Here is a 27,814-nt window from a genome sequence, read left to right as displayed (position 1 = left end):
ATGCTTTTGCTTTGCCTTTGTTAACATTGATCTAGGACACAATACTGTTGACTTCTGAGGCACTTATAATAGGTTCCTGGCTTTTTAATTGACTGTTCTCAGACAAATCTTGAGCCAGGTTTTCCTCTTCTAGGTAATAAAAAGCAGAAGGAGAAAGACATTAAGAGGTACATCCAAGCCACAAGAGATCTATTTTCAGACAAGTTTTTAAATGAAATGGAGAGATCCAGGAAGGTTCTTCCAGATGGCATGAGATGGAGAGGGGAAGGTTTTCGCACCAGCAGTGGCGAGATTGCAAGAAACAACAGATAGGAGGTAGTACTAAAAATAAGAGGAGTAAAAAAGCAACATGGAAGGTTTTAAAACAAAAGGAGAGCAATTACAAACTAGATCTTGGGGATCCAGGTCAGTTCACATAGGATTAGGTTGGTGTAATAATGGCAATTCGTACACACAACATTCTGGGCCTGCTGAAATCTTGAGAAATAGAACTTAGAGATTCAATGCAAGAAAAGACAAAGAAATGGTGTAGATTTCATCAGAAATGGAATCCATGCAATGAAAAACTACAAGGTTGTGGCAGTGGAAACTGTCAAATTTGTAGACATCAGAAACAAATATGATAACAAAATTATGAATAATGGAGACACATAAGAGGTTTGTGAAGATGACAGAAGGTGGAGTGGTTCTGGAATATATATCTCTTGCCCAAGAGAGGATCTTTTGAGTCATTTAATTTAAGGAAGTCAAGATGAAATTAAGTTAAAAGTATTAAATATTTAATAAGTTAAGTAATTATCTGACAACATTGCAGAGTACATAATGTTTCGTAAATTGAAGTTTATTTAATTTCTTTGGAAATCAAACATGCAAGTACATATACATAGATACACACACCCACACAAATGAATGCATCATGTAAGTACTGCTTGTTAGTCACTCCCCCTCTGGATTCTAGCACAAAGTGACAAAAGCAAAGATATTTTCAGTTTAGTACCCTTCAACACCTAGACACAACATGAAAAAAATGAAAGGGATGCCCCACTGAACCCAGACGACTGAAAACACAGTAAACCTCATTGCTTTTGGCAATACACTTCTTGAAGAGTACTTTTTTTTCAGTGTTGCCAGAGGACTTCCCCGCATGACTCCCATTAATGATAATGGAAGTCATGTGGGGATCATACTACTGTAACTTACTAAATGTTTGTTATTCAATTAATTTGCTTCTTTAATTAGAAAAATATTAATCCTCATATATTTCTATCTTTTACAGTCTATGAACTAAATTTCAGCAACAGAAATGAAATAGCAGCTTTGTAGACTATAATGTGCTTCAAAAGTACAGTATGGTGCCAATATTTTGCTTTTTGATTTAACTAAAACGGAACATCCACAGAAAAATTCAGCCAGATGTGAACCCTAAGAACAGAAAACAACAATCTTTAGAAGATTGCTTATATTGCGTACTAAAAGCCTATTTCATTTTTATTAGCTTATTAAAGCTACGTTTTAGTCATGGGTATTTTTAGTAAAAGTCATGGACAGGTCACAGGCAGTAAACAAAAATTCACAGGCCCGTGACCTGTCCATGACTTTTACTAAAAATACCCACCAGGACTAAAACTTGGGGGCTGAGGGTGCTCAAGGGGGGGGGGGAAGGTCCAGGGGCACTGCAGGTGCTGGGGGAGGTGGCCCGGGACCCCGCTGGTGCTGGAGAGGGGGGGGTTGGCATGGCTGGCAGGGGCTTCCTACCTGGCTCCACATCCCTGAAGCTCTTAGGCAGCAGAGGGGTCAGGGAAGGGGCCCTGCTGCTCCTGCCACAAGCACTGGCTGCCGCAGTTCCCATTGGCTGGGAACCACAGCCAATGGGAGCTATGGGGGCGGGGCCTGTGGTCACAGGCAGCACAGAGAACCCCCTGACCCCCCACTGGCTCCTCTGCCGCCTAGGAGCTGCAGGGCCATGCCAGTGGAGGCCAGGGAGCCCGCCCAGCCCAGGTAAGCACACACACCTCCAACCCCCTGTCCGTAGCCCTGTGCCCCCTTCCACATATCCAAACTGCTGCTGCTGGCCAGGAGCTGCAAGGCTTGGGCAATCTCTGAGCCAGGATCAGCTGCTGCAGAGGTCACGGGAAGTCACAGAATCCGTGACAGATTCGCAGCCTTATTATTCATTATTTGTCTCACACACACACACAGAGCAATTGATCCCCACAATGAATTACCAGACTGAAAAAATAAGTAATGGAAAAAATTATATTTAGATATAAGAGCAAAAAAAAAGTAAAAAAGTGTTAAGTTTTGGAGTAGGCTGAAAATAAACCACCTACAATAATGGTTCTCCTAATTTTGATAAAATATTCTCTCTATTATAATTTATGCCAAATTTTAGGTCAGAGAAAAAAATTCTTAAGAATGACAAATATGTAGACATAGCAGCTACAATGTATAATTTTACAAAAGCAATTTTACACTGATTCATCCTATACCTTTCCTTTGACAGTGTTTTGTTTTACCCAAGTTAATAACAGTTAATATTTAAAAAGGTATTTATTCCTTTTACATTGATTAATTTGGGAGCTCCACTAGATTATATATTTGGGGATTTCTGTGAAGAAAAATCTTATTTAACAGCTATGTAGTTCATTGGTTTTAGTACAAATAAATGAATTGCTATATTCTATTTTTCTATGGATTATATTATATTTATATGCTGAAATTTAAAGGCAGAACAAGTACTTCACACGTAAAGAACATCCGATAGACCATGTTCAAATAATATATAAGACAGGGGTCGGCAACCTTTCAAAAGTGGTGTGCCGAGTCTTCATTTATTCACTCTAACTTAAGGTTTTGCGTGCCAGTAATACATTTTAACGTTTTAGAAGGTCTCTTTCTATAAGTCTATAATACATAACTAAACTATTGTTGTATGTAAAGTAAATAAGGTTTTTATAATGTTTAAGAAGCTTCATTAAAATTAAATTAAAATGCAGAGCCCCCCCAGACTGGTGGCCAGAACCCAGGCAGCATGAGTGCCACTGAAAATCAGCTCGTGTGCCGCCTTCGGCACCCGTGCCATAGGTTGCCTACTCCTGATATAAGATATTGAGGTCTCTAAATATTTGGACTGACTAGTTCAACTGAAAGCAAAAAAAGGTTCTTTCTTCCTGGAACTGCTCCTGTACCAACATACTAATAGAGAGGCACTAGCTGCTGTGGTTAAGGATTAAAAAAAAAAAAAAAAAATCCAAGAACCTCTTATTTTCTAACCTCTCAAGTTAGTATTTAAATACTAAATACTTTCATATTTTTTCACTAAGACCTTCCTCCAGTGCAAGATACAGCCCTATGAGCAATCAGAATATCTGACTTTTTTTTTTTAAAGTGTTCTGCCATGTTCCCAGTTTTAGTGTGTCCACCACCTTCTTGTCTTTAGAATATATTTAGTTTGTGTGTTCTTTACTGGGGGGGAGGAATATCTATTTGTGAATATTTTGTATTACTTATATCTAAGTACAGAAATGGTTCTATTTTTTGTCTTGTTTTCTATATAAAACTTAAAATTCATACTATATGCAATTTATAAATGTGTGCTTGTTCAAAGGAGTTGTGGAAATGTTTGGTTAGGTAGGTCATTTTCTCTGCAGTTTTCTTTCTAAGCTACATGTACCTCACCCGCATATTTTAACTGTTAATCCCCCTTTAGCTTGTGATCTGCAAAGGCAAGACTACGACCATGCTCAGAAGAGGATTTTATGATGTAAAGGAGGAAGCATGCTTTGTGATTCTGCTAAAGCCCCTGGTATTGTGGGGGCAGAGCAAGGCAAAGTATACCACAGCAACAAAGCAGAGAGGTTAGAAGTTTGACAACGATGTCATGAAGGGAGTGTTTATAAAGGAGGTCTTTATACTTTACAACAGGGGTTCTCAAACTGGGGGTCAGGATCCCTCAGGGGGTCACGAGGTTATTACATAGGGGGTCGTGAGCTGTCAGCCTCCACCCCAAACCCCGCTTTTCCTCCAGCATTTATAATGGTGTTAAATATATAAACAAGTGTTTTTAATTTATAAGGGAGGGTCGCACTCAGAGGCTTGCTATGTGAAAGGGGTCACCAGTACAATAGTTTGAGAACCACTGCTTTAAAACACTTAAGGATAGCAGAATCCAGACCTATGCATGCTGAGTAATACCTCACTCTGCGAGTAATCTCATAGAAATCAATGGGGTTACTTGCAAAATAAAGTACTACTTAATACGAGTAACAGTAGTAGAAACAAGCCCTTAAACATTCTGTGATTTAGCAAAGTCGTTCTGCTGCAATTCCAAAAGGATTGAAACCTCAACTGTAGTGCTGTTTGCATAGCTAAAAATCAGACACTTATCAATTTGAAACTCAAAAGTGCAGTTCATAATAATATTAGAGATGACAAAAAGCTACAAATGGACAGGAAGAAAAAGCAAAGGGGATAACAGCATCCATAAGAAAAGTAAATCTCTAGCTTTACAGATACATTCCTAGTTCACGCACGGAAGCTACTGTAAATGTGCATGAACAGAAACTCAAATATTTAACAATAGTTCATTTACCTTTCAGGGTTTTGTGTTTTCAAACTATAAGCTGCATTTGCACATGGCAGCACCTCTCTCCAAGTTCTACTGTACAATATTTCACTACTATAAAAACCCATTGTTAAGGTGTTTAACATCTACTAAAAAGAGTTTCCTTCCAGTCCCTCTCTCTTCACCAATATCTATATTCTCTGCAGGTTTCACTTATGTATTAAAGATGAAAATAATGGTGTGGGCCACATTTAGTACAACTGGCTGCACTTTGGCCATCCCTATATTAAAGAAATTATTCCCCAAACTCTTCATTAAATTGCAATTGCATTAAGGGAGAAATAACCTCAACAGAACAATATCAAGACAAAGTTTGATATCAAACATATGGAAATAGAGGTACAGGAGACCAAACAATCTATACTCTGCCCTTGTACCCGCACCCACCCTCAGCCCAAATTAATATGAACCATCCATCTAAACAGATACACCTTCAGCATTAAAATGAGCCACCCACCCTAATATGCTGTCCTTCAATATACATTAAGTAGGGCTGTCGATTAATGACAGTTAACTCAAAAAAATTAATTGCGATTAATCGCAGCTTTACTCGCATTGTTAAATGATAGAATACTAATTGAAATTTATTAAATATTTTTGGATTTTTTTCTACATTTTCAAATATATTTTGTTTTCAAATACAACACAGAATACAAAGTGTACAGTGCTCACTTCATATTATTTTTATTACAAATATTTGTACTGTAAAAATGATAAACATAAAAAATAGTATTTTTCAATTCATTTCATACAAGTACTGTAGTGCAATCTCTATCACAAAAGTGCAACTTACAAATGTAAATTTTTTTTGTTACATAACTGCACTCAAAAACAAAACAATGCAAAACTTTAAAGCCTACTAGTCCACTCAGTCCTACTTCTCATTCAGCCAATCGCTAAGACAAAAGAGTTTGTTTACATTTATGGGAGATAATGCTGCCAACTTCTTATTTACAGTGTCACCAGAAAGTGAGAACAGGCATTTGCATGACACTTTTGTAGCTGGCATTGCAAGGTATTTATGTGCCAGATATGCAAAACATTCGTATGCCCCTTCATGCTTCGGCCATGATGAAGCTTGTTTAAAAAATAATGTGTTTGTGACTGAACTCCTTGGGGGAGAATTGTATGTCTCCGACTCTATTTTACTGCCATATATTTCATGTGATGATAGTCTCCGATGATGACTCAACACGTGGTGTTCATTTTAAGAACACTTTCGCTGCAGATTTGCCAAAACGCAAAAAAGATAGCAATGTGAGATTTCTAAAGATAGCTACAGCACTCAACCCAAGGTTTAAGAATCTGAAGTGCCTTCCAAAATCTGAGAGGGACAAAGTGTGGAGCATGCTTTCAGAAGTCTTATAATAGCAACACTCCGATGTGAAAACTACAGAACCAAAACCACCAAAAAAAAAGAAAATCAATCTTCTGCTGGTGGCATCTGACTCAGATGATGAAAATGAACATGTGTTGGTCTGCACTGCTTTGGACTGTTTTCCCTGTCATCAGCATGAACGCTTATCCTCTGGAATGGTGGTTGAAGCATGAAGGGATATATGAATCTTTTAGCGCATCTGGCATGTAAATATCTTGCGACGCCAGCTACAACAGTGTCATGCAAGCGCCTGTTCTCACTTTCAAGTGACATTTTGAACTAGACATGGGCAGCATTATCGCCTGAAAATATAAACAAACTTGTTTGTCTGATCGATTGGCTGAACAAGAAATAGGACTGAGTGGACTTGTAGGCTCTAAAGTTGTATATTGTTTTATTTTTGAATGCAGGGTTTTTTTGTATGTAATTCTATATTTGTAAGTTCAACTTTCATGATAAAGAGATTGTACTATGGCACTTGTATTGGGTGAATTGAAAAATACTATTTCTTTTGTTTTTTACAGTGCAAATATTTGTAATCAGAAATAAATATAAAGTGAGCACTGTACAATTTGTATTGTGTTGTAAATGAAATCAATATATTTGAAAATGTAGAAAACATCCACAAATATTTAAATAAATGGTTTCTATTATTTTTTAATCGCTTGACGGCCCTAATATTAACTATAATATATCTCCATAACAAATCTGATTGCTTATTTTCACTGTCTGTACAACTCCTTGAGCACTGAGCTTCAGAATTAGAAAGTGGCAGCAACTGCAAGATGAGAATGGGAGAGGTTATATTTTCTATATTACTCCTGAAAACAGGGATGAGGCTAAAGGAAACAATTTTTTAAATCAATTAAATGAACAACATGGGGTTTAAGAGAACATAGAAGGAAGAGGTATTGGCTCTGTGAGGGGAAATATTGTTTCTAAAAAAGCATAGTTGGTTTCATTTGCAGGTCAGCAGACTCTAGAAGAGTTAACTCTCCCCCATCCGTCCCCCGTCCTCCCCACTACACTAATCTAATTACTACCAACTTTGGTCTTCTACTTTTCACAGTAAGGAAACTGAATTTTGCCTTGCAAAATGAAGCATTGCCCTTTTAACCCATAAATAGTTGCACCAATGCATTACAAGGATTTAAGTTCATTGAGGAATTGAAGTCTCTACCAAGATGTTTTTCTTCATATGGTAAGTGATTTAACTCCCCCCTACCCCCGAACAGTTTAAGAAATCTGGAAGCAAAATAATTATTTTGAAAAATAATGTTAAAATAAGGTAAATTTATAATGTTATTTACCTGAAGCTTTGCTAGCTGTGCTGTGCGAGACACTATTTTGTTGTATGGATCAACAATTTTGGCTCTTATTCTATTAAGAAAGGAAATACTTTTTAGAAATGTAATACAGTGAAAAAGTTCAAAATTGATAAATACTTTTCATCGCATAATCAATGACATACCTGTCAACTGTACTTTGTAGAGCACTAATTCTAGTCTGCATCATTTGAAGGACACCTGTAAAAAGAAAGGCATTTTACGTACAGTCAGAGCACAACTCATCTGACATAAAGTTGTAATTTTCCCACTTCCAATACATCTTTTTATATAAAGTGAAACATTGTATATTTAGAAATACAGTGTACAGATCATAAGTCAACTAGTAGGTTATTTAAATGTATTAATCTACTATACACAATTTAGGACCAGATCCTGAAGCTTTTTAGTCAAGAGTAAGTCCTAAGAAAATCAGTGGGACTACTCATGGAGTATAATGTAGTCTCCTTTAGTTGAAGGTACACATTACTCCTGGGGGAATTCTGCACATCTACAGATGCGCATAATTCATCTGTCTCGCATAATTTTGTATTTTCCTGCATAAAAAAATATTTTGCCTAAGTGCTGCAGTTCAGCCTTTTGCCCACCAGAAGTTACTGTGGCACCAGTTGTGTTCATGCCGGCTGTTCTTGTGCCACAGCTACCTCTGGTGGGCAAAAGGCAGAACTGCAGCACTTCTTAGACAAAATCAGCAAAGAGTCCTGTGGCACCTTATAGACTAACAGACATATTGGAGCATGAGCTTTCGTGGGTGAATATCCACTTCGTCGGATGCATACGTCATGGCTACCCCTCTGATACTTAGACAAAATATTTTTTATGAGGGAAAATACAAAGTTCTGTGCCCAGTGGTGCAGAATTCCCACAGGAGAAGTTCATCACAGCACCTGCCCGCAGAGCCAGGTTAGAACAGAGTGGGGCACACAGGGCTGCTCGGGGGGGGGAGGGGGGGGGGAGGTGTCACAGACTGGGGTTCAGAATTGCTAGTGGGGAGACAGCGATGAGCCTGGGGTTGAGGGAGGGAGGCCACAGAGACCCAGGGGTATGAGGGGTGCTGGAACAGGGGCAAAAGTGCCCAACTAAATGGGAGAGGCTTGGGGTCAGCCAGGGTCTGAAAGAGGGAGGCTTCCCAACACTCTAACAATCTCACAGACCCCCCCAAGAAAAACCTCCCACCCACGCCCAACACCCTCCAAGTTCTCTCTTAGGCTCCTTCCCTCTCCCTCATCTTTTCCGTTACCCCTGACTCCCCCAAGCCTGTGCACTGCTTCTGACAGGTGCAGGAAATATAGTTCTGTATTGTAATTTAAATAAATTACACTAAGTTCTGTATAAATATGCCTCATAAGGAATCTATTTGTCAAAAAAACAAATTACCAGAACCTTATACCAGGAGTAACACATCCACAATTAGTCATTTCGGTCTGTGGTTCAAGAACACCCTTGGATTCTTGCTAATACTAAGCTCTCAATAGCTACATCAGCAAGTAAGGCTCTTTCACCTTCGGTTGGCTAGAGGAGACTCCATCCCATCCCAACAGGTGATGACCTGGCCTCAGAAGTGTAATCATATTGCTTAATACACTGCTGGAAGGTGCTCTGATACTACGGTGATAAGTGCAGTACAAGAATCTATATAGAACACGGTGCTATTCGATGTGAGTAAGGCTATTTCCATCTGAACCTGACTGAATTTCAAATTATAAATCCTTCAAGACATGAAACCATAAAGGGCAAAATAAGTTTATTGATGCTTTAAAGTAACAACAGCTTCAAACAACAAAGAAAGAAGTTATATCCACGGCACCGTGACTCAACATATTTCCAGTTCTGAACAAAATCAGCCTTTATAGTCTGCTGCACTCCAAGAACACAGTTTGATGCCCAGCACGGCTATTCAGATAACACAGTTAGAACACAACTGTGGGAGTCTGGGTTTTTGAACTTGTCATGCTTAGCATACAGATTTCCCATGTAACCAATAAGCATGTTTGAGCAATTGTAAGAGACAAGACACGTACAAAGGCAGAACTCACTGGGCATTGGCAAAACTACAGACAACCTGCAAAAATCATTAATTCAGAGAAGCCAATGCATAAGAGGAACTGAAAATCCAATAAAACAAGAACAAAGAACTGAAACATAAATGCCCATGTTCAGGCTGCTTTAGTTAAGAGTAAGTCAACAATACTACTATGAGCTCCTTTTAAGTTGGCTACGGAAATTACCAGAAAAAGGAAAAATACATCCCTGTGTGGACTATCATGTTAGCTGTTTCTTTTAAGAGGGCAAGTAAAAAATTCTTGTTTGCTGATGTGTATTTTATACCCTCTTCAAAACAAAAGATTATAGAATCATTTAGCAGCAGGACAACATTAATCCTCAGGGGGGTTTTTTTGGTGGGGGGGTTAAATATTTTTAGTGTCAGGGCTGATATAAAGCAGGGGTGAGTAAACTTTTTGGGCTGAGGGCCACATATGGGAATAGAAATTGTATAGCGGGCCGTGAATGCTCACAAAATTGGGGTTGGGGTGCAGCAGGGGGTGAGGGTTCCAGTTGGGGGTACAGACTCCTGGGTGGGCCAGAAATGAATTCAGGGTGTGGTAGAGGGCTCCGGGCTGGGGTGGGGATTCCAGCTAGCGGTGTGGACTCTGGGGTGGGGCTGGGGATGAGAGGTTTGGGGTGCAGAACCAGGGCCGCCCAGGGGGGGCAAGTGGGGCAATTTGCCCCATGCCCCGGGCTCTGCAGGGGCCCCCACGAGAGTTTTTCGGGGCCCCTGGAGCAGGGTCCTTCACTCACTCTGGGGGCACCGGAAAACTCTCGTGGGGCCCATGCCCCTGGAGCTTCTTCCGCTCCAGGTCTTCAGCGGCAGGGGGGTCCTTCCACTCCGGGGTGGAAGGAACCCCCGCCGCCAAATTACCGCTGAAGACCCAGCACTTCGGCGGCGGGTCCCGCTTCGGCAGTAATTCGGCGGCAGGGGGCGCCCCGCCGCGGGTCTTCGGGGCACTTCAGCAGTGGGTCCCGGAGTGGAAGGACCCCCCGCCGCCAAATTACTGCCGAAGCGGGGGCCCCCCACCGCCGAGCACAGGCCCCCTGAATCCTCTGAGCGGCCCTGTGCAGGACGGTGCTCCAGGCTGGAATCAAGGGGCTTTGAGGGTGGGAGGGGGATCAGGGCTGCAGCAGAAGTTGGGGCACAGGGGGAGACTCAGGGGTGCAGGCTCTGGGAAACACTTACAAGCAGCTCCTGGAAGCAGCGGCTGTCCCTTCTTCAGTTCCTAAATGGAGGCGTAGCCAGGCAGCTCTGTGCACTGCCCCATCTGCAGGCAGTGCCCCATCGCAGGCACCGCCCCTGCAGCTCCCATTGGCCACAGTTCCCAGCCAGTGGGAGCTGCCAGGGCGGCACCTGGGGCAGGGGAAGTGTGCAGAGCAGAGCCCCCTAGCTGTCCCTATGAGTAGGAGCTGGAGAGGAGCCATGCCACTGCTTCCGGGAGCTGCATCGAGTGGCCCCCGACCCTGCTCTCCAGCTGGAGTGCTGGAGCGGGGCAAACCCCAGACTCTGTTCCCCAGCAGGAGCTCGAGGGCTGGATTAAAATGGCTGGCAGGCCAGATCCAGCCTGCGGGACGTACTTTGCCCACCCCAATCTAGATCGTACAGTATAAACTTCCACCAGAGACCAGTGTAAACTGGCAGAAGCCAAGCATTCTTCAGCACTTGTATAATTCAGTGTATTGCAAGGTAAGGAGAAACCAGGACCAAAACTCTGCAGAATCGACAAAGAAAGATGATGCTGGTCCCTTGCAGTTCCTCCAATATGGTGGCAGAGATGGGGGATGTTCATGAATTCCTAGTTCTCCTACTGAGCTCACAAGTTCCACAAAAACCACAGCTCTGTAGCACCTTATTAGCCCAATAGTTTTTATTATTAATAATTATTATTATTTTAAAGTCAAAGCAAAATGAAGAAGTTCAGACAGAAACTGTCAACTTAAGGTTTGTACTTAACATTTATCTTTACATTGCAGTACAAAAAAAAACTATCAGAGTGAACTGAAAAGGATGTAGAGAAATATTCAAGTACTCCCAATTCAAACTACTTAACTCTATAAACGTTAAATACAATTACACATTTCAACAAACAACCTTAAATCTGCCAGCCACCCTCCATCTCACAGGGATACTCTTACTGTTCACAAATACTAAATCTTCACACTTTTTTAGTCTTTGTTTACAAATGAATCCTCATACGTTGTATAAACAGGTCAACTCTTCTCTCCTTCATAAATTGTGAAGTTCTAAACTGACTTGATGACTGGGATGTTCAAAGACCTGTAACATTTATTACAGTAGAGCAACAGTTCTGCTATAGTTAAGATCAGCTTTCTGTTTAAAGCTCGACTGTTCTAAGTGGTCTAAAATCCATATGGTTAATCGGATTGCCTTGAAATGTGGTGTGCCTTAAGGGGGCAAAGGATACTGTCAGTAATTCAAATTTGGGACCCCCAAGATGCAGACTCCATCAAAAACAGCTTTTCTGAAATGTTGCACATTCTGACTTTTTTTGCTCACAGATAGAGATCAAACCAGGGCTCGGATCATCGTACCAGGGTCTGAAATGCTCGATGGTTACCCCAACAGAGCGCCTGGCACTCACCAACCCTTTGGAGGAAATCAAACTAAATAGTATTGAAAAAGAGTTTCTTCTTTAGTTCTTCATCAGCATCACTTGTCGCTCCAAAGCCACAGCCAAGACCTGGTGTTGTCACTTATCTTGACTAGCTGCTCAGGAGTACGTGATGTTAACGGGGCGGAGGGGGGGGGGAGAGGAGAAGCATTTCGTCAGGCGGTGTTCAAGTGTTTGCCTAGATTCTCTACACTCACGTTTGGGGTCATTCCTCAGCTTCCTCTTGGTCATATCACAAGTTTTTGCTATCTCAGCTCTTGCTCAATTTAGAGTACACCAGTGTTTTCCTTCAAGGTCAGTAGGGTGACCAGACAGCAAGTGTGAAAAATCGGGACGAGGTGGGGCGCAATAGGAGCCTATATAAGAAAAAGACCCAAAAATTGGGACTGTCCCTATAAAATCGGGACATCTGGTCACCCTAAAGGTCAGTACCTGGATGGAGTTATTCTAAAGTAACCAGCTTCTCCAAGATCATTGGCATTTCCCACCATTTTGTTACTCAGTAGCCTTCCACGCTGATATTCTCAGTTAGGCACACTAAGGTTTACATGCCTAATAGATTACACTGAGCATGTGCAGGGAGGCTAACTATTTGGAATACTACCTCTATATCATAGAAGATGGGAGGCTCTGAGGGTACATGACAGTCATCAAGTTCAAGCACTGAAAGTTCAAATCCAAATCCAGGGTAGAAGTTAAACAACAGGCATAATGCTCCAATCTGCCTCTAACAAAGGGGCATTTTTATTTTGGAGAAACTTAATCTGAGCATGGCAGAATACTGTATCCAGAAGGCACTGAAACAATTGGTTGTTGTAGTTTTAGAAAATAAACGACAAAAGCAAATGCTTGCTGGGAAGGAGGGTAGTAAGGGGTGGAAGAGTAGATGGGAATAGGAAGAGAGGTTGCAGGGAGAGGGGAAGGATCACATGGAGAACAGGGCCAGGGCACGTGTCTGTCCAACATTCCCCTCCCATGTGTGTCCGTGCATCACTATTTGGGGAGCCCCAGTCCATCTACAGGGGTGTGACCCCACATATCCAGGCCCCCCTCATGTGAGCCAGGTTCTGGAGAGGGCTTCTCTACCTGGGGGAGTCTGACCCTTCTCCCTACCCCTCCATGTGAGCTGAGGTTCCCTGCCACCTACACATGTCTGAGCCCTGCTCCCTGACCAAGGATGCCAAATTCTGGGAGACCAACTGCTCATCTACAGGAGCGTGATCCTTCATCCCTGGCACCCCATGTGAGCCAAGGTCTGGGAAAGCCCTGCCCCACTAGGTGGGGAACTTGGAACAGGCATACTCAGAGCATACACCAACAACACACTGCTGAGACTGGGGTGACGAGAAGGGAACAGGTTTGCTTGACACTCTCCAGCACTGGGGAGGGAGATGGCAACATCCACTGACAGGAATGGAGCAGTTGACATGACCTGAAACAATCGCTTTGAGACATGTAACAGAATGGACAATGGCAGACTCCTGAAAAAAGTTTTTTATGCAAGCTGACACTCAGAAAATGAAGGTGTGGTCAACAAAAACATTTCAAAAATACCCATAAGCAGAATCTCACCTCATGCAAGATAAATATTGATAACTTTAAAGACACAGCCACAGACAGATCTGAACAGAGAGCAACTGCCAATAAAGGTTGTAAACACTTTGAGGAAGGCAGAGGTGAAAAAATGACCAAAAAAGGAACAAGCATCATGGCAGCTCTTTACTGGGAGCCTGCACATTCCTGTGTTGACATCTGTTCACAATTTTGCTCCTCATGGATCGGACTATACAGCCACATTGAGAACATACCTAATGCCATGACATCATCATCAGATCAGATAGCCATACATTCTCTTAGTATCAGAGGGGTAGCCATGTTAGTCTGTATCCACAAAAACAAGGAGGAGTCCGGTGGCACCTTAAAGACTAACAGACTTATTTGGGCAAAAGCTTTTGTGGGTAAAACAACTCACTTCTTCAGATGCATGGAGTGAAAATTACAGATACAGGCATAAATATACATTGGCACATGCAGAGAAGGAAGTTTCCTTACAAGTGGCGAACCAATGTTGAAGGCCAATTAAGTCAGGGTGGATGTAGTCCACTCCCAATAATTGATGAGTAGATGTCAATAGCAAGAGAGGGAAAATTGCTTTTGTAGTGAGCCAATCACTCCCAGTCCCTATTCAAGCCCAAATTGATGGTGTCAAGTTTGCATCTCAGGCTATATAACCAAGGTAACATGTGACCTTCCACTAAGCTGCTGTCTGCGATGTGTGTATATAGAAGAATAGGGCAGGAGACAGCAAGGAGCAGCTTCTTACATGTTAATGGCTTCTACAGTGCCATCTAATGGCTTAACAGGATGGGAAGGGGAGAGGGGCCAGGGAATGGTGGCGGTGGGGCTACATGTTGCAAAGAATAGTGGGGAAGGAGGTGGGGAAGGAAGACTGGTGTATGTCTCTCTCTCACATGGTTAGAGTTACTTTAACAACCATGTAATAAAACTGTCAAGATTTTAGGACAAACCATGGATGAGATTTGTCTCACCGGACACGTTAGCAACTACACAATGAAAACATTTCAAAGGACAACAATTACCCCATTCTACTGTAACAAAATGTAGAAGGGTGGAAGGAAGGGGATGGAGCACTTAAGGAATCACACTGCTTAGTGGTTTGAGAATTGGCCTGCTAAACCCAGACTTGTGAGTTCAATCCTTGAGGGGGCCATTTAGGGGTCTGGGGCAAAAACAAAACAAAAAAAACCTGTCAGGGACAATACTAGGTCCTGCTAATGAAGGCAGGGGACTGGACTTGATAACCTTTCAAGGTCTCTTCCAGCTCTATGAAATAAGTATATCTCCATATAATTTTTTTTTATTGTTTAACTCTGTCTCCTAGTGGAAAGACCACAAACTAGGACTATTCCTAGCTCCATCACCAGTCTGCTGGGTGACCCTGGGCAAGTCATGTCACCCTCTGTGCCTCAGTTTTCCCGACTGTAAAATTGGGATAATGATGTAAAGTTCTTGAAATCTATTGATGAAAAGCACTATATAAAAGCTAGGTCTTCCGATTATTACCTAGCCTCAGTAGCACATTAGCTATAAATCTAGGTGAGAACAATAACTGTCTAAAGGACAATTAATTGCTACCAACAAGCATTTCTCTTTCTGCTTAAAAAAAATAAAAAGTGAGGAAATTAAATCGCAAAAGATTTGTTAACGCAGAGTTAAGCAGTGATAGCCTGTGCCCCTTCAGAGTTCAGCAAAACTCATGCTTTTGAACCAGAAAATACACAATTAAAGGTAAATATTCATGTAATCTTAACTCTCCCCTCTTAGAGTGATACCCCAATATGCCCATAACACATCTTCCAGCTCTACCTTTTCACTGTAATGGACAGGTGCTGCCTGCACCTGCCTTATGCTCAGACACTCAAAACCACACTTGGGAAAAAAAAAAAATGTACAACCCCATCATGGTTGCACATAGGGTGCCACCTAAATCTATACTTTCCCTAGCTCTCATATCCCACCTCACAACTTCCAATACCCATGTCCAAAAGACCCTAGTGCTCTGCCACTGACACAGCCTACAGAATTCTGTACTGAAATGATGCAGACTGGAACCTCAAGGTACACATGCACCTATCCTTTGATACATATGCAGGGACTCAGATCTCCTCTTATCACAATCACAGCTCCCCCCAAACTGCTCCAACTTATTCCTCCACCATTTACTACACCTACACCTATCACAGTGAATGCCGCTGAAGTGCATGCAGATCACTCCCAGTGACCAATGCCAGTTTGGGGAAAACAGATTTAAAGTTATGTGGGCATTTACTCAATTTCCTGGTTTCCAGAGTTCAGCAAAATTCAAACTTCTGAAAGGGCACAAGCGATCACTGGACAATCTTAACTCTGCATTAACAAAGGTTTTTTCCCCATTTAATATATAGAATAGAGGACATGTGATTTCCAACTCACATGAGGAAGAAGACTATGGAATGTATAATGGAAAGTTGGTTAAAAAGGCTAGGCTTTCTGGCTTCTGCAGGAAGAATGGTAGCAGGGCAGTGCAATAGCAATTAAAACAATCCCACAATACCACTACTACTATTTAAGTGGTCTCCTTACAATAGTAGAAAATTGGGATGGAGGAGCTGGGAAAAATATGTTTTCCATGTATGGAGTATAATACCAGAGATGTCAAGACCTCTGGTCACATTGGGCTAAGGAATTGGTGGATGCTCTCTGGGCCAGATTAGTTTGTGGCCCATACCAGAAATGCACAGGATGTAGAAAGGGTAAATGATTTTTAAGAGATTTCTGTTCTACAGGAGAGAGAATAGGGGGATAGTTAAGGTTGGCTTTTTGAATGAGTAAGGAGATATTTCACTCTTATGCATTTAAAAGAGTCTGCAGGCTGTGAGGATATTTGAATATTGCCATAATCTCAGACTGTCAGATTCCCTCATACACACATGCTGATTTTCTTTGATATCCATCCATTTTTCATGTTAAGTAGCAACTTATACATTAAGTATTTTTTACTCTGTGAATATTGTCAATGTGGAAGATAAATGGTGTGCAGACCATGTCATCATTTTGGATGAAGGGCAGACTTAAGGCTGTTTTGTGGAACTGTAACTCTGTCAAATACTAGAAAGTTTAGAAATATAGAGTTATTTGTTTTTAGTGTAACTTTACTTTTGAATTCCTGGCTCTCTCACCTTTTAAACAACATTAGTCTATTAAAGTTTTCTTCTTAAAAAAGGTATTTGCAACCCTAACTCCACCTTACATGTTTTTATTCAGGAATTTACTGTTTTGTGGCATAGGGGAAAAAAAGACCTCAGTGTTATGTTAGTGTATTTGCTTGGAAGCTGTGAGGTGGCCACATTAAGCATTTCAGTTTTTGCATGGCTAAAAATTTCTCTCCCCCCACTAGCTCAAATCCAGTCCACTCCATCGAACCATACCACTTGCCAAGCTGCAAATTGTTTCCTAGGTTTTATCATCCATGTGCTCCGGAAAGTAGCAGAGCTAGGATACAAAGAAAAGTGTAGGGAAAAACAAACAAAAATTAAAAACAGAGACATGGAGAGGTTCACAGTCTTGCCGAAATGAATTTCCATGGGATGTAATGTGATCCAGACTAGAGTATAGGGAATGACAGTCAAGATTCTACTCTGATAAAGACTTGCTGTAATGCCTTGGACAAATCATTCAACTTTTGTGGACAATGATTTACTTCCCTACCTTACAGGGAGACCATTAGGCATAACTAATTTTTGCACAGCTCTGCGAGATCAGTGTACAAAAACCACAAGGCTTAATTATTAAGGTTATACAGAGTAGAAGAGCTGAGAATAGAATTTAGAAGCTTCTGGCTTTTAGCTCTCTGCTTAGTCCACTAGTCTATAGTGCCTCTATGCAGTGCCTTTCACCTATACCAGAGCTTATTAGGATATCCCCAGGGTATCTTTCAGGCTAGGCTTTCTTCATGTGATCCAAAGCAGCTACTGCAATTCATGGAGAGAAATTATATTGTTAAAGATTTTAATTCTATAATGAAATCTAGATGGAATAATTAAGAATAACCACAAGAATCAGTTCTCATTAAGGCCAATTAAAATTAAACAAATTTGAAGTCCCTAGGCCTTTCCAGACTGACAAAGATTTTTTTAACTGTTTAAAATTGAAGTACTTTACTAGCATCCCTCAAATATGCTGTATAATCCCAACCCCGACAAAGACCAAAAAGCCCCATCTTTTTTTTTAAAAAGGTCTCTATGTAGATGGAGGAGCAAACTTACATTTCAGGTGGATAGACTGATAAAAGTTTTATTTCATTGGGGAGGAGGAGGTGGTGAAATGTTTTTAAAAAAAAAGTAAAACCTTAACTTTGGGAATTTAAGGTTTCTACCTTTAAAAAATGTTAAATCAGAATTTGCTCTCCACTCCCATTACCCACGTATCTGGCCCCATTTTGGTGTCTTAATATCGACATCCTATGAATCTATACCTAAGGCACCCCTCCACACGACCACTCAGGTTAGACACCCAAGTGGGTACCAATTCAGTGCCCAGGGAGCAGGAGGATGTGCAGTTTTGGGAATACTGACATGCAAGAGCTAATGCACAGTTTCTCACTGAATGAGCTGCTGGGGTGGGGTGGGGGAAATAAATTAGAACCATCTTTATTAACACAATTCCAGTGAAACAGTTAAAGAGAGCAGCATATAGTACTATAAAGAAGGATGCAATTGCAATTATTGGTTATAGTTTGTAAGATAGGCATTGAATTCAAAAGAAGGCAGCATGAACAACGGGTTAGAGCACAAGACTGGAGTTGGGCAACCCAAACTCTGATGCCAGTTTTGAAACAGACACACTGTATGACTCAAACAAGTGATTTAACCTCTTCGTACTTTATTTTCATGAGTTTCAAAATGTGGGTGACTTACCATGTATACTGAATAGGGTGGTTCAAGGCTGAATTAACGTTTAAAGAACTTTGCCATCATAGAGCGAAGTCTCCAAGCAAGTTCTATTGTTAAGACTTCCCAATAAGTGTAGAGTGCCTTCAAAACCAAGCGTGGTTTTAGGGCATTTAAGTTCAACTGGGCACAAATTGCTACTGGGTGAGGAATTTGACTGGGGGATGTTTATCAGTCCATTAATCAGACTATCAGCACTTGCCTACTTCAGTTATTTGAATGTGGAGTACAAACCATCTTCCTAAACATTCGTTTGCCTGGCAATTTAGAAAACACTAGCATTTTAAGGGTTGACACTGCTGAGCTGAGGAGAAGTGTTTAGCAATTTTGATACATAAGTCTGACAACTCATTTTTCTTCTTTTTTGGCAGAGACATTTCTCTGCTTGGCTGGCTGGCTGTAACACAGTAACTTTTGCACACCACATCAGTTTAAATCCAAAATTTCAAGGAATGTTCTCGGCATCAGAGGCCAGAGCCCTTTTGATTTAGCTGAAAATTAGAAAACCAGAAGAGGAAAAGGGGGGACCCAAATCCCCTGGCATCCGGTTAGCACATTCACCAACTTTAACCAAGTCTATAATTGTTGAACTGGTTGAAAGCCTGTACTGAGAAAGTAGCTATCATTGGTTTGCTGTCAAACTGGGAGGTCATATCTATGTGAGGTCCGGCAGGGATCAGTCCAGGGTCTTGTACCTTTCAATATTTGAATTACATATCTTGGATAAGGGAGTGGAGAGTACGCACATAAAATATGCAGATGCCACCAAGCAAGACTGTTAGGAAGAAATTAACAAGACTGTAAGGGCTAATGCAGTGGTTCTCCAACTTTTGTGTTGCTGACCCCTTTTATATAGGAAACCTCTGAATGTGACCCCCCTTCTAAATTAAATACACCTTTTTATACATTTAACACCATTATAAATACTGGAGGCAAAGCAGGGTTTGGGGTGGAGGCTGACAGCTCCTGACCCCCATGTAATATCCTGACCCCAGTTTGAGAACCCCTGGGCTAATGGGACCCAAAATGTAATCTTAAAGTAAGTGAGACTCTGAAACCTTATATCTATTTTGAAAAACCACAAAATGACCGGTTTTTCACACAGACACGCTGATCAAAAAGTCCTAATTTGGGAACTATCAACTGGTATTATACCAGACTCCAATCAGTGGAGTCAAAAAATCTGTATTTAATTTTGCAGCCTCTTTCTACAAAAAGGAAGTGATGCAACTAAGACCACAAAATAACTACTTTGTTTTTTATTTGTAGATTAAATGACATTAGAAACATGTTCCACCATTCACAAAGCTGGTATTCACGGCAACATGTCACTGTATGGTGTGTTAGTTGATAGACTGGAGGCTACAGTATGAAATTTTAAAACAGTGTGAGTTTTCAAGATACTTACAGAAACTTGATTGCATTATTTAAGTTGCTTAGAACATTCCTTCCATTAACAAATCTTTCTATAGTGTAATTACGTTAAAAAAAGTATTAACAAAATACTCTTCTTACAGCTCCATCTGCTGACATTAAAGAAAACTGCCATAAGTTAATAAAGTAAGACCTCTGTCCGGTAACGTTACTACTCAACAGTCTGATGTCACCTTAACTATGAAGTTATTAACAGTGTCTCCATTATGCTAAAAACTAACCAGCATAAAATGGATTTATACCTTCCAGAGATCCAATTCCAGTTGCTTGTGCCAATAAGTCCTCATGTCTTGCAACTACCTGAAAAATTAGACCACCAATCATTATTTGCAAGGCTAATTCCAAAACTACAAACTCAGATTTTCTTTAAGCACATATCCATGAGTGGGTTTAGAAGAGAAAAGTGATTCTTAGGGTAGGTAGAATCCCTGAGTGATAAGGGACCTCTCTATTTTTCCCCACTTGCTTTACAGACAAACCCCTCTACCTTGTAAACTCATTTGTATCCATAATAAATTTTAAATCAGATGAGACTCTTCACAGTCAGCACCAAACTGATATAGTTTATGCTTTAAGGACACAAACATTTTATTTTAGTAATACAAACTTTTTATTTATTCAATTATTTTTTTCTGAATTAATGTTCAGCACCTGGTCTAGCCAGGCAGATTACAGCCGATGATGTTTAAATTTACCCACCATCCAGTGATTAACCTTAGCCCTTGCCTTCTTCACATATTTAACTAAATCCTGGATTTTTCTAAACCCAGAATGCCAGTTTTGTCAAAATATGAGATGTGGAAAAACATTTACAAGGGACAAATTGCGAAAAATTCAAGTTTCTTATATAGTTGGGACATGAACAAAACATTTACACAAGTCTCTAGAAGAGAGAAGCTTCTAACTAGCCCACAGTGTCACCACCCCCTGTAAAGTATTTCCAGTTAATTCTATATTTAGGACAATCATCCTCTTAAATATGCACAGTAGATCTGAAACTCTGCTCTCCTTACATGAATGTTCTTCTATTGGTGTCAAAGGATGTTCCACACAAGGAGGGAGATCTTTCATGAAGCTCTGAGAAAAGTGCATTCCTGTTCTATCACTTCTGCTAACAAACACTATTAGTATGAAAATGCGATTCCTATAAGGAAAATCCCAGATTTACAGGTGTATTCTACACCTGACAGATATCCATAGGGCCCTACCAAATTCATGGCCGTGAAAAATACATCACAAACTGTGTAACCTGATCTCTCCTCCCCTCAATATCTGACAATTGTAAGGGAGGGGCAGGACTGGCGACATCCAGCCAAGGGTGCTACCCAGCTCTGAAGGCAGCGCCCCCACCAGCAGCAGCGCAGAAGTAAGAGTGGCAAATCCTGCAACCCCCCCACAACCTCTTTTTGGGTAGGGACCCCAACAGTTACAACACTGTGAAATTTTAGATGGAAACATCTGAAACCATGAAATTGACTATTTTAAAAATCCTCTAACTGCAAAATTGACCAAAACAGACCATGAATTTAGTAGGGCCCTAGATATAGATGCACTAGGGTTGGGAATGGCACTGGTTATGCAAACAAACAAAGAACTACACCCCTTACATTTATAATTTTAGCTTTCTATTTATTACATTGTTTGCTAACTGCAACAATTACTGAATATTTCGTATCATCCATTAGTACACAGTCTCTCTGTGTAGTTATTTTACACATAATCCCCAATTCAAGAAGCTCAGACTCTATCTCAAAGTACCAAATAATCACTGTATCAGTTACTTGATCACTCAATAATGTAAATTTAGATTTGCCTTATGTTTGTAACAGGTAACTTTTTAAAAACTGGTTCCCAGTGAAAATGTCAGAAAGCAGAAGAGAGGAGGAACTGCATCCAACAAGCACTGTGGTTAACATTCTTGAAAGACACACACTAGGTATGACTAGGTAGCCCGTGGAAATGAGCCTCCCAGCCCAGGTTAACAGACTCAGGCTCGTGCTAGCGCTCTAAAAACAGCTGTAGACACTGCTTTGAAATTGCAGCTCAGACTCTGAAGACTAGGGAGGCAACTTGAAATGCTGCATATACAGTTATCTATAGAGCGCTAGTGCAAGCCCAAGTCTGTGGACCTGGGCTGGGAGGCTTGCTGCTGTGGGCTGTGTAGGCATACCCTTAGTCACTAGTTACTGAGAATGTGGGGAAACTTTAGGAGCATGCAAGACTGAAATACTGAACTTTTAAACTATGTTTGTACATGATTGCCTGAAACAAATGACATACCTGGTACTTACTTGTAAGTGAAGCTCTTTATCCAGTTGACTGATTCCTTGAGCAAGTTTTGCTAACTGTTCAGCTATCACAGCTTGATGAATAGATTGAGAAGTATAAGTCTTTACATCAAAGTCTTCTCTTAAGAAATCAGCGTAACATTCTGAAAAATATATTTTAAGCCGTTTATTTTTCATACCACAAAAGTTACATACGTATTTAAGGATGTAAAGAACTGCAGGTATACTAGACCTACACCCCATGTTATTAGCAGGTGTGGTCTGGTTTCTAGAACATAACTGGACATTGATTTAAGGAGCAACCATTAGCAAAAAGAGCAAATTTAAAGGAGACATGCTTGATCACATCATTTTTATTGCCCATGTCCTGTTGCCTAAGAACATAAGAACATAAGAACATAAGAAAGGCCGTACCGGGTCAGACCAAAGGTCCATCTAGCCCAGTATCTGTCTACCGACAGTGGCCAATGCCAGGTGCCCCTGAGGGAGTGAACCTAACAGGCAATGATCAAATGATCTCTCTCCTGCCATCCATCTCCATCCTCTGACGAACAGAGGCTAGGGACACCATTCTTACCCATCCTGGCTAATAGCCATTTATGGACTTAGCCACCATGAATTTATCCAGTCCCCTTTTAAACATTGTTATAGTCCTAGCCTTCACAACCTCCTCAGGTAAGGAGTTCCACAAGTTGACTGTGCGCTGCGTGAAGAAGAACTTCCTTTTATTTGTTTTAAACCTGCTGCCTATTAATTTCATTTGGTGACCCCTAGTTCTTGTATTATGTGAATAAGTAAATAACTTTTCCTTATCCACTTTCTCAACATCACTCATGATTTTATATACCTCTATCATGTCCCCCCTTAGTCTTCTCTTTTCCAAACTGAAGAGTCCTAGCCTCTTTAATCTTTCCTCATATGGGACCTTCTCTAAACCCCTAATCATTTTAGTTGCTCTTTTCTGAACCTTTTCTAGTGCTAGAATATCTTTTTGAGGTGAGGAGACCACATCTGTACACAGTATTCGAGATCATGGATTTATATAAGGGCAATAATATATTCTCAGTCTTATTCTCTATCCCCTTTTAATGATTCCTAACATCCTGTTTGCTTTTTGACCGCCTCTGCACACTGCGTGACATCTTCAGAGAACTATCCACGATAACTCCAAGATCTTTTCCTGACTCGTTGTAGCTAAATTAGCCCCATCATGTTGTATGTATAGTTGGGGTTATTTTTTCCAATGTGCATTACTTTACATTTATCCACATTAAATTTCATTTGCCATTTTGTTGCCCAATCACTTAGTTTTGTGAGATCTTGTTGAAGTTCTTCACAATCTGCTTTGGTCTTAACTATCTTGAGTAGTTTAGTATCATCTGCAAACTTTGCCACCTCACTGTTTACCCCTTTCTCCAGATCATTTATGAATAAATTGAATAGGATTGGTCCTAGGACTGACCCTTGGGAACACCACTAGTTACCCCTCTCCATTCTGAGAATTTACCATTAATTCCTACCCTTTGTTCCCTGTCCTTTAACCAGTTCTCAATCCATGAAAGGACCTTTCCTTTATCCCATGACAGCTTAATTTACGTAAGAGCCTTTGGTGAGGACCTTGTCAAAGGCTTTCTGGAAATCTAAGTACACTATGTCCACGGATCCCCTTGTCCACATGTTTGTTGACCCTTCAAAGAACTCTAATAGATTAGTAAGACACGATTTCCCTTTACAGAAACCATGTTGACTATTGCTCAAGAGTTTATGTTTTTCTATGTGTCTGACAATTTTATTCTTTACTATTGTTTCAACTAATTTGCCGTTAGACTTACCGGTCTGTAATTGCCAGGATCACCCCTAGAGCCCTTTTTAAATATTGGCGTTACATTAGCTAACTTCCAGTCATTGGGTAGATTTAAAGGACAGGTTACAAACCTTAGTTAATAGTTCCAACTTCACATTTGAGTTCTTTCAGAACTCTTGGGTGAATGCCATCTGGTCTGACTTGTTAATGTTGAGTTTATCAATTAATTCCAGAACCTCCTCTACTGACACTTCAATCTGTGACAGTTCCTCAGATTTGTCACCTACAAAAGCCAGCTCAGGTTTGGGAATCTCCTAACATCCTCAGCCGTGAAGACTGAGGCAAAGAATCCATTTAGTTTCTCTGACTTTATCATCTTTAAGCGCTCCTTTTGTATTTTCATCGTCAAGGGGCCCCACTGGTTGTTTAGCAGGCTTCCTGCTTCTGATGTACTTAAAAACATTATGTTATTACCTTTGGAGTTTTCTTCAAACTCCTCTTTGGCTTTTCTTATTACACTCTTGCACTTAAGTTGGCAGCGTTTGTGCTCCTTTCTATTTGCCTCACTAGGATTTGACTTCCACTTTTTAAAGGAAGTCTTTTTATCTTTCACTGCTTCTTTTACATGGTGGTTAAGCCACGGTGGCTCTTTTAGTTCTTTTACAGTTTTTCTTAATTTGGGGTATACATTGAAGTTGGGCCTCTATTATGGTGTCTTTAAAATTTCACTTTAGTCAATGTACCTTTTAACTTTTGTCTAACTAACCCCTCATTTTTGTATAGTTCCGAAATTAAAGGCCACAGTGTTGGGCAGTTGGGATGTTCTTCCCACCACAGGGATGTTGAATGCTATTGTATTATGGTCACTATTTCCAAGCGGTCCTGCTATAGTTTCCTCTTGGACCAGCTCCTGCACTCCACTCAGGATTAAATCTAGAGTCGCCAGCTGCTCCATGAAGCAGTCATTTAAAGTATCGAGAAATTTTATCTCTGCATTTCGTCCTGAAGTGAAATGTTCCCAGTCAATATGGGGATAATTGAAATCCCCACTATTATTGGGTTCTTAATTTTGATAGCCTCTAATTTCCCTTAGCATTTCATCATCACTATTACTGTCCTGGTCAGGTGGTCGATAATAGATCCCTAATGTTATATTTTTGCTAGAGCATGAAATTTCTATCCATAGAGACTCTATGGAACCTGTGAAGATTTTTACTTCATTTGAATCCACACTTTCTTTAACATATAGTGCCACTCCTCCCCTGCACGGCCTGTTCTGTCCTTCCGATATATTTTGTACGGAATGATTGTGTCCCATTGATTGCTCTCAGTCCACCAGGTTTCTGTGATGCCTATTATATCAATATCCTCCTTTATCACAAGGCACTCTAGTTCACCCATCTTATTATTTAGACTTCTGGCATTTGTGTACAAGCACTTTAAAAACTTGTCCCTGTTTATTATCCTGCCTTTTCTGATGTGCCAGATTCTTTTTATGTGACTGTTCATCATCTGATCCGGCCCTTACATTATATTTCTCATTCCTCTGCTCCTGACTATAACCTGGAGATTCTCTATCATCAGACTCTCCCTAAGAGAAGTCTGTGTCCAATCCACACGCTTCTCTGCAGCAGTCGGCTTTCCCCCATCACCTAGTTTAAAAACTGCTCTACAACCTTTTTAATGTTTAGCGCCAGCAGTCTGGTTCCACTTTGGTTTAGGTGGAGCCCATCTCTCCTGTATAGGCTCCTCCCATCCCAGAAGTTTCCCCAGTTCCTAATGAACGTGAACCCCTCCTCTCTACACCATCGTCTCATCCACGCATTGAGACTCTGAAGCTCTGCCTGCCTACCTGGCCCGGAACTGGGAGCATTTCTGAAAATGCCACCATAGAGGTCCTGGATTTCAGTCTCTTCCCTAGCAGCCTAAATTTGGCTTCCAGGACATCTCTCCTACCCTTCCCTATGTCATTGGTACCTACATGCCTCCCAGCACTACACATAAGTCTATCTAGATGCCTCGAGAGATCCGCAACCTTCGCACCAGGCAGGCAAGTCACCACTCCCGGTCATCACAGACCCAGCTATCTACATTTCTAATAATCGAATCTCCCATTACTAACACCTGCCTTTTCCTAGAAACTGGAGTTCCCTCCCGGAGAGGCAACCTCAGTGCGAGAGGCAACCCCAGCACCATCTGGAAGGAGGGTCCCAACTACGGGAAGGTTTCCTCTGCTCCCATTGACTGCTCTACTTCCCTGGGCCCTTCTTCCTCCTCAACAGCACAGGTGCTGTCTTAGGACAATTCTACAGTGTCCCGGAAGGCCTCATCAACATACCTCTCTGCCTCTCTCAGCTCCTCCAGTTCTGCCACCCTGGCCTCCAAAATCAGTACATGGTCTCTGAGGGCCAGGAGCTCCTTGCACCGACTGCACACACAGGGCAGGTAATCATACATGCTACACTCAGTGCAATAAACTGGATAGCCCCCACTCTGCTGCTGGGCTTCTGCCTGCATTGTCTCCTAGTTAGTGAAAGGCTGGTTTACAGAAAGTAGTTTTGGAATGTAGTTTGGTTTATAGGTTTTAGGATTTTAGGGGGGGCTACAGGGAAGGGGTTATGAAACTCCCTGTTAGCAGCCCCTGTTCGCAAAGCTCCCTGGTCGCTTGTGTGCGGCTTTATAAAGCCCTGGCCTGGCCTGAGTGAATCCAAAATCCAAAACTGGATAAAGCCACCTTTTCAGGAACGCATTACACTAAAACTATACTTTCCATTTCCTCTTCAGAATTTTGTAAGCTAAATAAGATGAAGTTTTACCCAGAGTAAAATTACTGAGAATCGCAAACAGAAAACTGACAATTGCAACTGACACCATCAAATCATATTGCAATCTTGTAAACGGATTAATTTCTATGGAATTAAATTAAAACCACCAAAAGAATTTCATTTGTGATCCACATTAGAACTAAACCAGAGACTCTAAACATTAACTATGATTACAATGATTTATTACATCTCCTAGCTGTATTCTAGCCATTATGATAAAAATTGAAGAGGAGGCATACAGACAACTCTCATAATGGGATTTTGCTTTTTAAAGAGGAGACTGCAATTCCAACATGCAATCGATCCACATAACAAGATGACACTAACATCAGCACAATTTAAATACAGAGTTCTCCCTTCTTAGAGAGAGGAAGATGTAATCAGAGGACAGACTAGGAACCTGGAATTCCTGAGCTAGCAAGCCTTGCATACAGGGACTAACAGGACATTCAGTAAGAAGGAGCCACCTTCCACCCCCCACAGTATATACAGCAGGAACTCGTGTGTGGAAGGGCCACTAAAAACAACACAATTCCTACTAACTTCATTTGATGCCACGATAAACCTGAAGCACAGGGACTAGAACAACTCGCAGCACGGGCAGTTACCCCCTCTTTCCAGCCAGCAGGACAGACAGTGAGCTTGGTGCATGGGGACCTGCAGGAGCAGCAAGACAGCCACGCGAGCAGACAGGTGAGACACGGTTCCCCTGCCACCGCAGCAAACTCCTCCGCAGCCTCCAGCTCTTCCGCCTCGCAGCCTCCGGTCCCTAGTCCGGCTGGCAAACCCAACACAGCCCGCACCACTAGCCTGGTGCCGGCCCCCTGCAGGGCCCCTCCGCTGCCCAAAGCCCTGTGTGCCCCGCGCAGAGCCCGACTGCCCGGTGCCCTCACTTCACCTCAGACCCTCTGCTGCCCGGCCCCC

At 41.4% G+C, this 27,814-nt stretch overlaps 1 protein-coding gene across 4 annotated transcripts in view; it reads right to left on the bottom strand.

Annotated features, from left to right (window-relative positions):
- COG5 (component of oligomeric golgi complex 5) overlaps positions 1 to 27,814 on the bottom strand; it is a 324,671-nt gene that overhangs the window by 296,646 nt on the left and 211 nt on the right. For 3 of the 4 annotated variants that reach the window (XM_039516771.1, XM_039516790.1, XM_039516780.1), the window contains exons 2-5: positions 22,265 to 22,404; positions 20,216 to 20,273; positions 7,474 to 7,528; positions 7,313 to 7,382 (exon numbers count right to left, since the gene is read on the bottom strand). In XM_039516771.1, coding sequence (XP_039372705.1) covers positions 7,313 to 7,382; positions 7,474 to 7,528; positions 20,216 to 20,273; positions 22,265 to 22,404 — 323 coding nt within the window. Of the gene's footprint in view, positions 1 to 7,312; positions 7,383 to 7,473; positions 7,529 to 20,215; positions 20,274 to 22,264; positions 22,405 to 27,433; positions 27,548 to 27,814 lie in introns of all 4 variants that reach the window. The other variant, XM_039516800.1, reaches the window with a different exon arrangement.

Source organism: Mauremys reevesii, linkage group 1 (genome assembly GCF_016161935.1).
Source record: "Mauremys reevesii isolate NIE-2019 linkage group 1, ASM1616193v1, whole genome shotgun sequence".
NCBI classification, from domain to species: Eukaryota; Metazoa; Chordata; order Testudines; family Geoemydidae; genus Mauremys; species Mauremys reevesii.
The sequence above is the reverse complement of the archived record's forward strand: the minus strand, read 5'-3'. Positions and strand labels throughout refer to the sequence as shown.